At 43.8% G+C, this 17,094-nt stretch overlaps 3 protein-coding genes across 3 annotated transcripts in view; 2 read left to right on the top strand and 1 right to left on the bottom strand.

The window, feature by feature from the left end:
* The window catches only part of idh1 (isocitrate dehydrogenase (NADP(+)) 1), a 183,374-nt gene that overhangs the window by 6,418 nt on the left and 159,862 nt on the right, over positions 1-17,094 (top strand). The window lies entirely within an intron of this gene.
* Positions 208-9,022, top strand: tbccd1 (TBCC domain containing 1). The gene is made up of 13 exons (XM_084023517.1): positions 208-352; positions 1,227-1,291; positions 1,388-1,654; positions 1,818-1,976; positions 2,156-2,272; positions 2,609-2,858; positions 3,013-3,199; positions 3,289-3,819; positions 4,207-4,411; positions 4,556-4,626; positions 7,180-7,345; positions 7,657-7,899; positions 8,622-9,022. The coding sequence occupies exons 2-13, from the start codon at positions 1,229-1,231 to the stop codon at positions 8,892-8,894; spliced, it is 2,532 nt and encodes an 843-aa protein (XP_083879643.1). The 5' UTR covers positions 208-352; positions 1,227-1,228; the 3' UTR covers positions 8,895-9,022.
* lcmt2 (leucine carboxyl methyltransferase 2) lies at positions 9,076-16,759 on the bottom strand. Its single transcript, XM_084022336.1, has 14 exons — positions 16,580-16,759; positions 15,970-16,094; positions 15,419-15,500; positions 15,122-15,302; positions 12,532-12,688; positions 12,146-12,335; positions 11,928-12,035; positions 11,745-11,832; positions 11,429-11,656; positions 10,999-11,235; positions 10,789-10,886; positions 9,824-10,011; positions 9,586-9,721; positions 9,076-9,379 (listed from the first exon to the last, which is right to left on the bottom strand). Exons 1-14 carry the CDS (start codon positions 16,628-16,630, stop codon positions 9,215-9,217), a joined length of 2,034 nt encoding a protein of 677 aa, XP_083878462.1. The 5' UTR covers positions 16,631-16,759; the 3' UTR covers positions 9,076-9,214.

The following is a 17,094-nucleotide window of genomic DNA, read 5'->3' as shown; positions in this document are numbered from 1 at the left end:
CCATTAAAGAAACATCTCTCATATTTATTTTTTTGAATATTTTATCCTTCTCTCGTGTTAACGTGTGCGCCAAAGTGTTCAAAAAATATGTTTATGAATTCAAATACAGTTACATCTGCACGTTATGCTCACTGTCTGTATGAACGCGGCCCTCGGTGGAAGCGCGCACCCGCGGGCTGCTGCGCGCAACAGATGTCAGCTCAGAGGAGGGCGCCAAATAGGAAGAAAGGCAGATGTGCAAAGGTCTGCCTCTAATCACAACAACCCGCGTGAGCTGCAGGACTTGTTCTCGTCTTTACTTCCACGTATGAGTGACCCATCGAGGCGGAACATCGCGCTTCAACGGCTGAAAGTAAGAGCAAAGTCACAGTTGTCTCCGATTCTTCCTCTGCCTCGTTAGCCTTACTTGCTAACGGTAGCTAAGTTAGCAGGCGAGCCTCCGTTTGGTGAAGTTAACTTTGAGATAACAGTTGTCTCATCGTCCCGACTACCACGCTCTGCATGTCATACCCCGCCGCAACACAGCAGTGTGTGTTTGTGTACATATGTACTCGCTTTTTCTTCGTTTGTAGGTCAGCGTGCCAAAGTTGATATGATGCCAAGTTAGGTGTCGATGACCCGAGCATCCTGGTTGCCAGTTGTCATGGAGCATCACAGGAGACGTTCACCACCATGTTAAATGAGCGACACATAAACAATTGTTTTTCCGACGGGTTTTCTTTTTGCTGGTATCCGGGTACTAAGCCTTTACCAGTAACATCTACTGTTACTGTAAACACTATATTTGATTGTTTAAATACAGTCTAGTTGTCAAATATAAATCGATTTTTTTTAAATATTTATATAATCGGTGTATATACTGTCACATCTATCTATCTATCTATCTATCTATCTATCTATCTATCTATCTATCTATCTATCTATCTATCTTGTTCATATTCCAGCAGCTTTATTCAATTCTGTAACCAGTTAAATATTTAAATGTTTAAACTTTTTTCTAGCTTTGTTGTCTTGGCTGTACATTTCCCGTATGTGTTCACACACTTGGCCAATAACATTTTAGTGGGTTGTAGTTTTGCACTCAGCATTATTACAGGAGGTTATTGACTTAGTCAGTCTCTACATTTAGAGCTTACATAACGAATTAATTGCACTGTGATGTGATTCACAATTAATTTGAAATTGTTCTTATGTCAGACTTCCACTTCTCGATCCTTTCTCTTTAGACATGGAGGCAGACTGTGTGAGCATATGGCCACGCATGGAACCCTTCCTGCTGGGGACCCTGCAGGTGATATATTCTCACCATCTATTTAATGTAGCCATATATCCCCCAGTGGATGCAAATGTAGTCAAATAACCAACACCATAATTAATGCCATTCCAGGTGGCTCCCTCCTCTAAGCTCGGCTTGCACTATCTTCGCAAGATGGCGGTCTATGTGCGAACACGGGACGGCTGCTTCCCCATTTTGGGCTGGCCCATGTGGAGGCATATTGCCTGTGGAAAGCTACAGCTTCCAGAAGACCTTGCATGGCTATATTTTGAAACCTTCGGCCTTCTTATAGACAACACTCCAGAGGAGAGGCTGGAGTGGGCAGAGTGTCTTTCTCAGTGCTCTTCCAAAACTGAGCTGGACCAGCAAAGGAACAAGGTAAAATATATGGTGGTTAAAATATATAGTGCAAAAGTCTCAGTTTACCGAAGAACGTAATACTATCTCATTGTTTCACGTAACTTTTTTGTATCATGTCTGACCCCAGGCAGAGGTTATTGTTGTTGTAACCCTGCTCTCACATTTCTCCTTTTCACTCCAGTTGTCTGTGGACACATTGCAGTTCCTCCTCTTCCTCTACATCCAGCATCTGAGCCGTGTGTCTCTGCGCACCTCTCTGATCGGTGAAGAGTGGCCCAGTCATCGCACTCGCTCCCCCGCTCCATCGGACCGAGAGACCAAGACTAGCACTCAGAACAAGGTGTGTGTTACTCGGGACAAAATAAATATTATTGCATGCGTTGCAATATTCTGTTGTTCTGATTACCAACGAATGCCCAGTGGAAGCAATGATGACGTTTAAAGCACACATTGTATTGTCATCCTTCTGTTCTTTGTGATGTGCCGCTCATAGTCCTTTTATTCTGTTTGGTTCTGCAGAACTGGGATGATCAGGCTCACCTGTCATTTGTTCAAAGCCATCTAGCTGAAATTCTGGAGCTGCTGGTGGAGCCGGGCCAACTCTCACAGTCTGGACAGGCCCTCAGAGATTGCCAGGTCTGTGGAAAGTCTGTTCCCTTTCAAGCAACAACTTAAAGCAGCTGTAATTGATATTTTTATTATAAAAATGTATCAATTGACAATGTGAACGGTCACATGTAGTGACGAAAGTACAAAGAATTATCACCCAAATCTGTATTTTTGCTTTATAAATCTTAATTCTAATTAAATCTTTGCTTACAGAATAGCCTCTATATGTCTTACAAATACAATCATATGTGCTTCTTTAAAAAAAATATAGATTTTTTACTTTGACTGAAATTAACCTCTAAAACAAATGACCATTCACACCTTATGGTGCTTTGTACCTGATTTTACAGTTGTTTTTCTCAGATATCCCTGGAGGCTGTGCAGAGCTTGGGCCTGCTCTTGGAGGGCGCAGTCTGCCGTGGCAGAGCTATCCAGCCTGTCCACAGGCTGCTGACCAAAGGTCCACTGCAGACACAAGCCGGCTACTCCACACAAAGCCGATCCTTCGCCCTGCACAAGCTACTCTCTTGTCTCCAGCAAAGCCTCACTCTCAACCCCTTTGGGATAACCGCCTGCTTGCAGTCTGGCAAGAAACTAGCCTGGGCTCAACAAGGTATCCTAAAATCTTCTGCGATACTGTTTTTATATTATTTTCTTAAAATAAAACCAACAGTAATTCTTAGGGGAAGGAAGTGTGCAAGGTGCTTATTTATAGCCATCCATCTCTCTACGTGTCTGTCTTAATTTCTTTGACTTGTGTATTCTAGTGGAGGGAGCCATGAAGAGAGCCAAAATAGCCCGAAACACCCACATGGCTCCACCTGGCAGTAAGATGGTGCTGATGTCGCAAGTCTTCAAACAGACCCTGGCTAAAACCTCAGACAAGCTGACCGGTGCCAACATCAAAATCCACAGATGCTCAGATGCCTTCATATACCTCCTCTCACCTCTCAGGTAAGGTGACCTTCCATTAATATAGCTTGAGTTCTGAACTTTTATGGATAGTTTGTCCATCTTAGGTTTTGTCGCGTGTGCTCCTTCAGATCAGTCATTGTGGACAAATGCCGTGACTGCACAGTGGTTCTGGGTCCTGTTGAGACCAACGTCCACATCCACAGCTGCCAGAACCTGCGGGTGGTGTGTGTGGCCGGCAGGATTGCTGTAGGAGTCTCCTCACGCTGCACTATCCACGCCTTGACACCTATGCGCCCCTTGCTGCTACCTGGGAACACAGACATTACACTGGGGCCTTTCCACACTTTCTACCCCTCCCTGGAGGATCACATGGCCAGTGTGGGGCTGGCTGTAGTCCCCAATGCCTGGGATCAACCCTTGCTTCTGGGGACCGAGGGCCTTGTCAACTCCTCACTCAACCAGTCATCCAACCCAGACCCTGCCTGCTACCGCCTGCTGCCCCCGGCGGAGTTTCACACAATGGTTGTGCCCTTCCAGATGGAGGGCGACACATGTGAGGTGCCGGGGGGATTGCCGCCTCCATATCAGGCAGCACTTGATGAAAAGCAGAAGAGGATACAGAACTGGCAGAAGACCGTGATGGGGGTCCGGCTGAACAAGTGAGTTGAAAATCAGGCACTCTGCACACCATTATTAATAAAGGGGAATCATTTGATAGTCTATCTAATGTTGCATTAAACATGCAGTACAAACATGGTTTTAATCTTTTATCCAGGCTACTATTTTAATCAGTGGAAAGCCTTTCCAAAAATCAATAAGAATATGAGTCAGCCATTCAGTCATGGCTGTCAGAAAACTGGCTTGAGGGGCTTTACACTCCACCTGACCCTGACAGGACAGCAAATGGGGAACTCATCATAGGATGCTATTTAATGCAGGGGGAAATTATTTGATTTGAACCCTAATCCCTCCCACATCCCAGCTCTTTCCAGCTGTTAATGCCTTGTTGTTTCTCTGTTGTAACGGATTTCTCTTATGGTTTAAAGGGAGCAGAAGCAGCAGTTCCAGGAGTTGGTTGAGCTCAAGTTCCACGAGTGGCTCCTGGAAACGGGGCACCGCCAGGAACTTGACAGCCTTATTCCACCCACGGTGGCCTCTTTAAAGACCTCCAATGGGTCTGCAACGGCGATCCCCCGAGTTAATGACGCCAAACATATTAGAACTGGACGTACAGTGGGACAGTCCCCTATGGCTTGTTGAATTGTTGGGTTAAATGTGGTAACAAACGGACCAGTATGTCTAGTATTATTGTACAGTATGTTACACCTGACTCTGGTAAGTCCAGAGCTGTCGGACCAGCTTTTATTGCAACTTTGTGTCCCACTCGTTCTTGAGTGGAAGGCTGGTGTGGCCTGCTTACAAGTCCTCAACAAGTCCAAGCCAAGTAGGGAGTGGATTGGCATGTTGTAAAACTAGATCATAAGCACCACCACTTTTCTGACACGCAGACACACAGGGTGTAGCATCTGTGAAGTCACCACAGGCTTTTAAAGGGACATTTATTGGGTGGGGGAGGGGAGGGGTTGCTTAGATTTGGGTTTTCAGCTGAATGTCATCCTTTGGAAACAGAAAATTTAAATCTGGTCTAAAAACAGTGGGTGCAGCTGAAGAGGGACAAGGCAGTGACAGACAGGCTTAGGGCCCTGTGAGTCACACAGACATGCCCTAAAACATGTTCTCTCAGAGCATCATTAGCCTTTTGATGTCATAATTATCAAAATCAACCAACAAACGTTAAGACACACAGTTTGACAATTGAAATCCACTTTGTGTGTAAACTCAATATAGTCTGATGTTTTGGCGTTAGCATTAAGAGCCCATTAAGGGAACTTAAACATCGGTATCATCAGCACTCTGCTTTAGGGGACACCTTTTTCCCAAACTGTGCCCAAGTATGTTAACTATGTGCTATTTTATGTATATACAAAAAAAGAGTTGACATGTGCATTTAAAGATGGAGAATGTCGATCCTAAATAAATGTAGCACTTTGGGTATTAAGGACATGCTAGTGGTCCTACAGTTACTAGCTCAGGTCATAGTATTTTTTATTGTATTTTGCATTAATAGAGTATAATATAGGTTAATATATAATAGCAATGTGTTTTTCATTATGGGCAATAAGGAAGGAACATTAACATAAATTATTGGAGGCAAGTGATTATGCCATCCACACCGTCATATTGTTGTTGAATCTTTTTGAGCATGGCGTATTGACTTCACCAGCTGTCCAGCTGGATTTATTTGCTCGAACATCAACACCAACAACACTGTTTCTCCAGTCCAACCGAAATATGGGGATTTGCCAAATGAGGCTTAATTTAACAACATTTTGGTCCTTTTGCAGAAGTGTTGCCAAGTGTTGGTAAATGTGTTTATTTTTGTATTAATTAAAATGAATGAATATTTTATAATTATATTGGGATTGTTTCTCAGAAATCTACCTTGCCCCCAGAACCATTTTAGCATTCAACACCTCCAAGTGTACTTCAGTCCAATCAGCTTCTTGTTTCCACTCTTCATTACGGCGTGCTACGTTTTCACACATAGAACAGAACCGCTGCTTGTGTCTTCAGGGCAGCCTTTTAATTTATTTGATAGACTTGATGGTACTGTTAAAATGTTATTACGTTATATCCTAAGTTTTATGCTGGTGTCCGTCTCTTAATTTTCATGATGCGATTACACTGTAAAATGCCTTACTGCTGGACACGTACCCTTTGATTTGAACACATGCACCGCTATGCAGTTGCTATATGAGGAGCACTATAGTTGTTTAAAGAAATAAAAATGAATAAAAGCTTTGATTCTGTCTTTACCTTTGTATGCAGCAATATGCTTGGAATTTGATAAAATGGGAATTATTAATGTTGTTCACCTGAGGAATAAAGAAAAGCATGATTTCACACAGTAATATGTATTGCATACCAGTGGGGGCATGTAACTATAAATACATTAATTCAAATATTGCAACATTTTTATGCAACTTGATACTTCTACTCCACCATATCTATTTTTTTTACTTTTGTACAAGCTTTAGTTACTACTCTAAACTAATCAGCAGGATATAAAGTAATGCATGAATAATCATAATCCAATAGAGTAATATATTATTCTGAAATGGACCACTCTAGATCCCGAGTACATTAAGTTGTACTTGTAAAGTATATTTAGATGCTAATATTTTTTAAACTTTTATTTGGATAAGATTTTGAATGCAGGACTTTATTTTATTTTCACAGTGGTACTTTTACTGTGGTAAAATACCTACTAGTAATTGAGTACTTGTTTTACTCAAGTATTTCCATGTTCTTTATACTCCCAGCATTGTTACAACTTGCTTTGCTGCTACACACTTTACATACAAAATGTATTCTGGGTTTATAAAACACAATGCATTGTTCTTAACAAACCCATCAATACATAAAATAGTTAAATTAGTTCCACATTAACCATCTTCAATGGTAAAATGCTGCATGAAAATGTATACATTAGTATTAATAACTAAATATCTGCTATCTATAATATACCACTCACAGGGGGTTATTTTCTGCAAGAGCACTTCTCATTTGTATTTAAGTAAGACCTTAAATAGGGGGGCTTTTATGTATAGGAGTACTTTCAGTGTGGTATTAATACTTTTACTTAAATAAGAGATCTGAATACTTCTTTCACCCCTGGACATTGCTCCATCTGGATTCATCCATAAGGCAGAAATAAGTCATGAGTTGGCAGGTCCTCACCAGGTGGGGGCAAGCTGGTGGAGCTGGCATGTGTAGCATGGTGCGAGAGCCCGAGCGGAGGGGGGGGTGGGCACTGGATCGAGCCAGTAGGGAAGTGGGGTCAATGGACGCTTACCGTGCCCGACCATTATGCCGTAATCCTTCCTCGCTTTTCTGGAAAAACTGAATGGCACTAGAATCACTGACTCAATTTTTTGGATCTCATTTTCATGACAAAGCGATTGTTCCCCTTTGGCCTCGGCCGTTGCCGTTTATAAACGTGTGATAGTGTGGATATATAAGGGACCTGTGAGGAGCCAGTGCAACATCGAGACCTCAGGGGAACCACCACCATCACCTGACATCACCAAGGCTATCCCACACATTCTATCCAAGATGGGCAGGGTGAGTTGAGACAAAGTGGATAAGGCATAGATATCCAACACTGGCATGGAGGTGAAGTATGAATGGATGGTTCAAGTAGTGGACAAGGGTCTATAGGTGACCCTCTCAGCAGTGATTTGGGAATTCCACCTCTTTTTGCAGTACTAGCCGTTGATGGAGGTTAAAGCTGCGCTACACATTGAAAACATATTGCCGAAAGAATGCTTTTCAAGCCTCTCTGTCATAAAACTGATAATCTAAGGGAATTATGACATTTCTTAGAGGATCAATGTGAAATCTGGAGATAACACTCCCATGTGTTGTTCCCCCAGATTGTCTTCTTCGAGGATAAGAACTTCCAGGGCCGCCGCTATGAGTGCGACAGCGACTGCTCAGACTTTCACACCTACCTGAGCCGCTGCAACTCCATCCGGGTGGAGAGTGGGGCCTGGGTGGTGTACGAGCGGCCCAACTACATGGGCTACCAGTACGTCCTGACCAGGGGGGAGTACCCAGAGTACCAGCGCTGGATGGGCCTCAACGACCGCCTCAGCTCCTGCAAGATGGTCCACTTCGTAAGTCAGCCGTCGCCTGTGATCTGATCTGCCGTACGGTACGACCCCTTTTGGTGAATGAGCTGTAATGATACTGTGCTGTAATCGACCTTTCCTCAGCTGTGAAGCAGAGGAGGCCCGCTTGGTTGGGTTCATGACTCAGTCAGACGTTAGGTGCACTGATAAAAGCCACAGTGAGTGCAGGGGAGAGTAAAAACTAATTGATGGGCACATCACAGACATCATGCTATAGCGTCGATGCTACCGGCTACTGCAGGGCTTCGTCAATGTCGACCAATACGCGGGTCTATTTGTGTGATCGGGCCTCGATTCCACTGACCCACAGCCTGCAGGCACATACAGGGACAGCGCTTTCATACAAAAGTCAATCCAGTTTGCACAAGTGCATGTGTGCAGTTTTGCACTATTTAGAAAGGAAGGAAACAGAATGTGAACAATGAGGGATGGGGATGGGAAGCCAGCTATCTAATTGATGTGGTGGATCACTTAAACCACAACGGGCCTAATTATATTTGCAGTGCCACAAACGTACATTCCTTTTGTTAGATACAAATCTCACTTCCCTATATATCCCTCCTTCCCCTTTTCTCTTACCCCACATCCCCTCCATATTCTTTCCCAACCCCCTGCACTAACGACCCCTCTCCACCTATCTCCACGTTTAACCCCCATCCACTGCCATGTCCCTACCATCTTCCCCTCCTCCTCCCGTCACCTTCCAGACCAGTGGGACCCTGTACAAAATGCAGCTGTATGAGAAGGCCGACTTCGGAGGCCAGGCCTTCGAGGCCACAGAGGACTGTCCATCTCTCCTGGAGAAGTTCCGCTGGAGGGAGGTCCACTCCTGTAAGATCTTCGACGGCTGGTGGGTTTTCTACGAGCATCCCAACTACCGCGGGCGCCAGTACGTTCTGGAGAAGGGGGAATACCGCAAGCCCGGCGACTGGGGCGCACTCAGTCCTTCGGTCCAGTCTTTCAGGCGCTTCACTGAATGATTTAACCACCATCCAAAACAATATCTCACTGATTTTACTTGATTATTCTGTGATTTGGAACTGAGGTCTCACAAATAAAAAAAACTGTCCAGTAAGCAGACTGAAAACGTTTCTTTGGATTTTCCATACATGAGTTGTTTAATGTCTTTGTGAACCTTTTGCACAACCTCAGAGCCAATCAACTACGAGGGATCTTGATTTTGTGTTGATTTTGGCGGCCCCTGTGGACAGAAGTGGGTGTGTACGCGTCGGCTCTCAGTATTTCATAACCAGTTAAGGTCATTGATTTGATCAGTTTCACAGAAACACTTTAAGATACTTCATTCCAGCGCAGGTCTGAGGTCCACAGTGACCGGCTGAAGGTTGAAGTGAGTCCCAAAAGAGAAACAGTTTCCTCCTCCACCTATCAGCAGCAGCTCTGGTTCTTCTGAGTCCTTCAGCTCAGAGCAGAATGAGTGGAGCATCAGTGGCCAGGGTACTGAGGTCTAGAGATCACACAGTGATGTATCAGTCAGTATCTGGTTTAACGGGTCTACCCTGAGGCTAAGTGATCAGTGAAAACGCATCGTTGAGAAATTAGTTTGTAGGTAGCAACTGATGCCACACAACCTGAGTGGATGCATCAATATAGTAAAAGCCACCGAATTTAACTTAAAATGGTGTTCAGTAGGTCCAAAGTGTGTTAACTGACCGTGTCCAGGCTGAACTCCACACTGCTGCGCATGCAGAGGTCGATCACGACAACACCAGGTACGCCATCTGAATGGAGCCAAACTCCACCAACCACAGCCAGCTTTTCACCAATCACATGGGCAGAATGAGAGTACCTGAAACAAAGCAAACTATTTCAGGCCTTTTAGTGGAGGCTGTTAAGTAGAAACGTCAGGACATTGTCTTTTGACGTACTGAATGATTGAAAAACTACAGACCTTGGAACGGGAGGGGGCTTCACCTCTATTCGTTCCCAGGAGAAGCCTCGGTCGGTTGGCCTCAACACCGCTGTATCCCCCAGTGGTACTCCCCTTCTGTCTAATCCTCCGAACACCACCACACCTCCCTCATATGAACACGCTGAGTGGGAATGACGAGCCTCCGGTGCTGCACCTTCTACCGGGATCTGTAAATAACACACACACACACACACACACACACACACACACACACACACACACACACACACACACACACACACACACACACACACACACACACACACACACACACACACACACACACACACACACACTTTGTTCTATTCTTATCTCTTACTTTCCTTCTTCCTGACAATGTTACCAAAGAGCAAGAAATTAGACTTTCACACCGCAGAGCTTCAAGTCAGCAGCAAAGTAATACGATTAAAGCAGTCAGTAATGGTGTTGGACGACCTAAAACAATTAGAACATATTCTATATATATGACTGATAATGATGATAATAATATTATTATTGATAATAATGATAACGCTATAGACTACAGTTGGGATACGGTGCGAGAGAGGATGATACTGCGTGAAGAGCAGCTGAGTGCAGAGTGAGCACATTTTCCAACAACTACTGAAATATTAGTATGTATTTGTATATGTATTCATAAGTGGCTGCGCCAAAATATGCCAACAAAAATAATAAAATCTAAACAGAACTCTATAAAATCGTCCAGCCATGCTGCTGATGATATACATATTGAGGCATTAAGATTTCAGGTGAAATCAACGTTTTCCTGCTGTGGTCAGAGGCAGACTATGTTAGATAAAAGTGGTGTGAGGCCTGGATCTCTTGCCCAAACTCAAAGAACAAGAATGAACATGTTCAATGTCATTTACAGTGGACAGAGACAGCATCGTTTGAGTGCTAGCAGTGTGGTTTAGAACGATAACACATGGATAGGGAGAACAAACCTCAGTCCAGTGCTGCTGGTCTAGACACAGGAAGTTACAGTCACTCAGAACTGCCTGTGATTCAGTCTTTCCTCCGAACACAAACAGATAGTCCTTGCCTTCAGAAAGGGTTAGATGATAGATGACAATATCAGAGAGCTTTGTTGTATAATAAATAAATCCAGATGAAAATGAATGAGAGAGAGATCCCAGAAGGCTGTTTTCTCTCACCTTTGTGACTGACTGTAGTAGCACTGTGCCTCCATCTTAGTGGTGGTGGATCACCTGTACAAAGCATCTGTTCTACACAAAGTTTCCCCACATCTTGATCGTCTGAGTCGAGAGGACCGCCGGCGTTCAGGGTTACTCTGAAAAGGCCCCTGACTGGGTTAAGTGGAGAGGAGCGACCACCGTATACCACGACACTTCCTCCTGGAACAGAGGTAACAGTGTGGTAGAGTCGAACACCTGGGAGAGGCCAACACAGGAAAAACATGTGTCAGAATACAGGTAGAAGATACATTTCATGGGTAAGGATTTTATACAGATGCTTTAGTCAGTACTACTAGGATTGGGAGGGATATTACAGGCAGAGAGCCCTGCATGAAAGTGGATTTTATGGATCTCTTTAAATGTAGCATGAGAGCAAAAGTCCTCTCACCCAAATCTACTGGTGGTTCTACAGTGACGGATCTCCAGCTTTCCTGCCCCCTGACGAGGATCCTAGTCACTGACCCCCTGCCTCCTCTGCTGGAGCCTCCCGTTAGCAGGACTTGTCCTGGGCTCACCGAGGTGGAAGCCATCCCCAGGCCCTCCATACAAACGGGTATGGTCCGCACACCGAGGGCTGTGGGGCTCCGAGATGGGAAAATGGATGACACTGGAGATACTGATGCAAAACAAACAAAAGACATGTCAGCTGAAAGTAGGGACAGACGATTTCTATCAGAGGGAAATCAATTCCAAGAGATAGCTACCCGAAGCATCCGGGAGTAAAGCTTGTGCCATCAAAGAGCCTCGAGATGCAGTGAGGATGAAATAGTGGGAACATTTCTGGTGCCACTCCTGTGGGTTGACCATATTATTACTGGGAAGTATGGTTTTATACAACATAGACACAACCATAAGGCCACAATATAAGAGAATGCTCAGCAGCTAACCTCATATTCATCAAAAGGCTCCAGGCTCTCCACTCGGCATCTCTCCTCCTCAGGGACCAGACCGAGGTAGAAGTCATTCATATCCAGACACACACACTGCTCCCAGCCCTGAAGACAAATACAACATGATGCCATCTCATTACATATTTGTGTTTACTTAGAAAAACAGAGCAAACAGCCAGCGTCACAAAATGAGTACATATTGTCTGCATACTGGCCTTGTCCAGGAATCGGTGCCTCTGTGAAGCAGTGTCTGGGTAATTCTGAAGCGCCCGTAGAGTTGAATTTAGTTTCAGGAAATGATCTTGCATGATCCGACCAAAGGGGTCATGTGGATGTATCTGCTCATACATGACGAAGAGCGACTGTGGGAGGAGCTTTGCTGCCCAACTAATGACAGCATCTGACCTGGAAGACACACAGCATACAACAAAGATTTGCCTCGAGTGTTACAATCATAATTAAGATAATAATCATTATTTTTGTTGCATAATATTGCATGTAATTCAGATAGAGTACATGATTTTTAAGTCCTATCTTATATATTATGCACACACAAAAAGGGTGATATGGTCCCTGACATAGAACAGATGGCAGTCCTTACCATTGTGTTTCCATGTAGGTGAGCACCACTTCAGAGAGAATCAGGGTGGGGGCAGCCCAGTCCAGTCCAGCTGCACCCAGAGCTCCTTCCACCTGAGCCTCCTCTCTAACATCCACCCCTAACAGACGATACTGACCACTGGACACATATACAGGTCCTGAGGGCACGAAGGCAGATATATGCTCCTGAAATCTAACAAAACTTATATATAAGCAGGGCTTGAAGCAGGAAAAAATCCTGTGCCTGAAATTTTTTTATGCATTGGGGAGAAGAAAATTCTGAACATTTGCAATCTAAATGAATTAATCTGGTGCACTTTGAGAGTAAACCCACATTATAGTTTGAAACAACATTCAAAACACACACAGCCAGTATCACTAAGCATAAAGTCCGCTAGCTTAATGCTAACGTATAATACCTCAGAAATTAGCATCACCAAGGGCGTAACTTTGAGTTGAACATTGGGGTGGTTGAGATTTCCACCTGTGAAGCAGGTGTGTGTATATATATATATATATATATATATATATATATATATATATATATATATATATTCTTTGGCCACCAGCCACTGCTGCAGGTTTGGGTTTACCAGCCCAGATATATAGTTTGTGCCTAAAATAAAGTTGACCGACTCAGAAAATGCATAAAAATGGGTCTTGAACGTGTACAAAATACACATTAAAGTGTGTGCAAGTGTTCTTGTTAGGACTCATGGTCCTTAATTGTCTCTAACTTTAAGTATTTTGTCCCGATTACAAATGGGTTTGTAGTGTTTCCCACAGGATCTTTGGAGACTATGGTGGGGGGATTGCGATCCTCTAGGGGGGTCCGGGGGCATGCCCCCCCGGGAGAAAATTTTGAATAATTTCATTTTAATGCATCAATTTGGTGAATTCTGAGAAACAAAATATGACATATCAATTACTGACCAATTTCTTACAAACTGCTGGTACTGATACAAATGTTGACATACTAAATGGGGTTGAGGAGTTTAAGCATTCAAGAAAAGATGAGAACAAAAATGACTAAAACACAATTCGTTTATTATTATTATTAATAATGATAATAATAATAATAATAATAATAATAATAATAATAATAATAATAATAATAATAAAAGTGGGTGACTATTCCTCAGCCTTCCTTGGTGTTTTGGTTTTGACTGAAGCCTCGTTCACATACGTCGTCACTCGCCCATCTCTGAGAGACAGCTGTCAATTAATGTGAATGTGTTCTAGTGGAATGTGGACCAGGACAGGCGATGTGATGTGGTCGATCGGAGATAAAATAATTTTAACTTTCTGCGATGCGAGTGAAGCGAGTACCAATCACAATGTAGAATAGAGATGATCGACAGTTGCCGTCAACAGAGAGTTCCACAGAGAGTTGTCGCTTGAAGTCGCCGGCGGCAGTGAGTTTTTTTTGCCAGCGAGTAGAATTCAGCGAGAAAGCGAGTGACGGGCGAGTAGCGACGTATGTGAACGGGGCTATACGCGCACGCACTGTCGAACTCGCCGGCTGGGGGGGGGGGCAACCGTGAGTGGTGGCACTGGAGCCCTAGCAGTAGCTACCTCCTGTTGGGAAGATACTTTTATTCTTTTGCTTTTCTTCGCGTGCTTTCTTCATACCACCGCTGATGCGGGGAGAGACCGGGAGAGACCGGGAGAGACAGTAGAGAAGCGCAGGTCCGGCAAGGTGGGCGAAACCAAATCTCAGAGCGGGAGGGGGCACAGACAAACGTCACTATTTTTTACTGGTAAATTGAGAAAATCTACCACACTGTTGTGATTATAATGCTGAACATTCAATATCAATAATTGTGATATCATATTGGGTGGGTTGTGGTGGCTGGTTTGGATTATTGGGTGGGTTGCAACCCACCCATCCCCCCCATAAATTACGCCTATGAGCATCGACAGCGATAGCAGTAAAGCTGCTAAAAGCTGTTTTAATTCTGGCTTTAGCGCTGTTAACACGTCACAGTTTTAATATTTTTCATGCGAGAAAGTCACAGTTTAATCCAGTGCAGAGTCTGTGGGAGCCGCGACCGGTGACCAGGGCAACGGCTGTCACAGCGGCGGCAGCGCCGGTCTACTGATCTGATCGCCCAGGGCCAACCTCTGTCGTCATCCCGGGGGAGAAAAACGAGCCAAGTAACTTATCCGCACGCTTTTAGAGGTTTGCCGCTGGCTGGTTAAATTCTTTTTATTAGATTAATGTTGGTCTCATTGATGAAATCTAACAACTGTGGCAGTCGCATTAGTTTGTCTGAATGAAAAGTGTGCAGGGCTGCCTTTGGGCTGATGTTATCAATCGCTCTGGCTACGTTGTCCCGGTCCGAGGTGCCTGGAAACTTAAGGCCCGCCCTACTCTGCTCTGATTGGCTAGAACTCCTTGGTTACCTTGAGTACCATTGGTAGTTGGAACTATCACTTTAAACGACTGGTTACAGTTAAAAAAAAAAAAAAAAACACTTCACCAAAATATTGCTACGCCGGATTTCCGGCACCGTGCCGGAGGTCTTCAAGCCCTGTATAAGGGAACATTTCTTTGAACCTCAGTGAAATGTGTGAAGTACATGACACACCTGTAGGAGAAGGTAAGTGGGGATCCAGCATCGCCCTCAGCGTTACATTGGAACTGATCAGGGCAGCCTTGCGCCGGGCGACATCAGGGAAGTCTACCTCGAACACAACAGCTCTGTCAAGTGCTTCATCTGCATGGAGGCGAAAATACGCAGAGTCGAACCCTGCACCCAAAGACAGAATCTAACAAAAGGGGAAAGATAACGACAGAAGAAGTGAGGGGAAAGACAAATAATGGTATATCAAATATTCAACCCTTTCTATACAAAAGTGTGTTGGACACTTTGCTGCTAACTTGCCTGTCTCTTGGGGCAGTTTTCAGTAATGTGTAGGAATCTCCTCACACAGTGGTCCACAGCACTCCAGCGCACATAGTAGCCCCTAGAACATGAAAATACACCTCAGACTCTGATTTGTACAACATGTTGCTATTGTTATTTACTGTATACTGCAGCATAATGTGTACTGTATATACTCCTGAATATAAGGATACAAAACAGAGCTCTCAGAAACTGTGATAGACATGTTTCACTATTTTCTGATATTCTGTAACAGATACGTTTTAAAAAAAACAAAGAATCCATTGCCTGTCATTATTATTACTTTTTTTTAAATTGCCTTCATTATATAGTACATGTAAGTATATTGACACATTACTCAGATATTTCAGTCCTGCTTTTTGTGTCATCTCATGGTTCAAGAGTGAAGCCTAACACACCTTTAACCTCTATGACTACTCTTATTGTACCACTATGACCCCTCTATATGGCAGTTATTCGTCACTGCATGAATGATGTCTCGATCCCCGAGTCCCAGGCCTCGTGACAAGATTTAGTCCTGGCCTGCTGACCTGTTGATGAGCGGGGCTCTCCTGGCCACTTTGCACACAAAGTGTTGGAGGAAGTCATCCTGGAAGTAGCCCTGTGCTGCAGCAGACACCTTGCTCACCACACTGCTGTCATTGGTTCCCTGCACCTGGATCAAACAACAGAAACAACACACAGCCATCATGTTACAGTTAACAACAATTTCACAAAGTTAAAATAGATTAAACTGTTAAAAACATGTTTTTTTTCCAGTATCAGTGGAAGCACTCAATGTACAAACAAATGAGTGTTATGCTATTATTGGATCCCTGGTGTATTCATTTGTAGACTAAGTAGCATTGTACGGTTGTAGCGGGGTGAGATCAAGCTAATATTTCAAGCATTTTTATACACTGTAGTGTATATAACGGTGCTTATTTTTTTTTGTTTTGAAGATGAATACGTGAAGTAATTAAACTGTCAAATAAATGTAGTATAGTGTAAGGAAAAGTATATTCCATGGTAAATTGCAGGAGAGTAGAAGTATACAGTGACATGTAATGGAGATACTCGAGTAAAGTAAAATAACCTCGAGTTTTACAAACTGTATTATATCAGGGTTTGCTAGCTGTAGTGAATGAAGACGTTACATACCGCGGTATCGCATCCCTGCTTCTTCTTCTTCTTTCTGTGTGTCGTTGGCATAATGTCAGCAAGCTGTCACACCACTTCGCGTGTGAACGCCTTCACATATTGCACAGTGTACTAAATAAATACGAACGTGTTCAGTATTGAGAGGAGCCGAACATAATTCAAACATCCTTATGGTAAAAACTTCCGAGTGCCTTTCTATATCTGCGTTCTAGCGCCGCCGTGCGGCCTGGAGGCCACACTAGTAACGCTTTGGCTCAATGGATGCAGTTCAAAGCCCGTTCAGATTATTTACACATTAAGGGTAACGTTTGTGAGTGCGGTGGTAACAGGCTTGGCTGGGCCATGATTATACACGCTGTTGTAAATACAACTAATGCTGTCTTCGGCTGGGAAAACGCTTGTAAACACGTTTCCAGCATTAGTGAATCGAGTCGAAAGCGAAGAATATAAAAATGTGAAGTCACTGAAAAGACCGTTGGGGTATGCGGTCAGGTTTGACAATGCGGCACTCGGTG

Source organism: Eutrigla gurnardus (assembly GCF_963514095.1).
Source record: "Eutrigla gurnardus genome assembly, chromosome: 12".
Classification (NCBI taxonomy): domain Eukaryota; kingdom Metazoa; phylum Chordata; class Actinopteri; order Perciformes; family Triglidae; genus Eutrigla; species Eutrigla gurnardus.
Note: the sequence above shows the minus strand (reverse complement) of the source record. Positions and strands in the feature narration are given on the sequence as shown.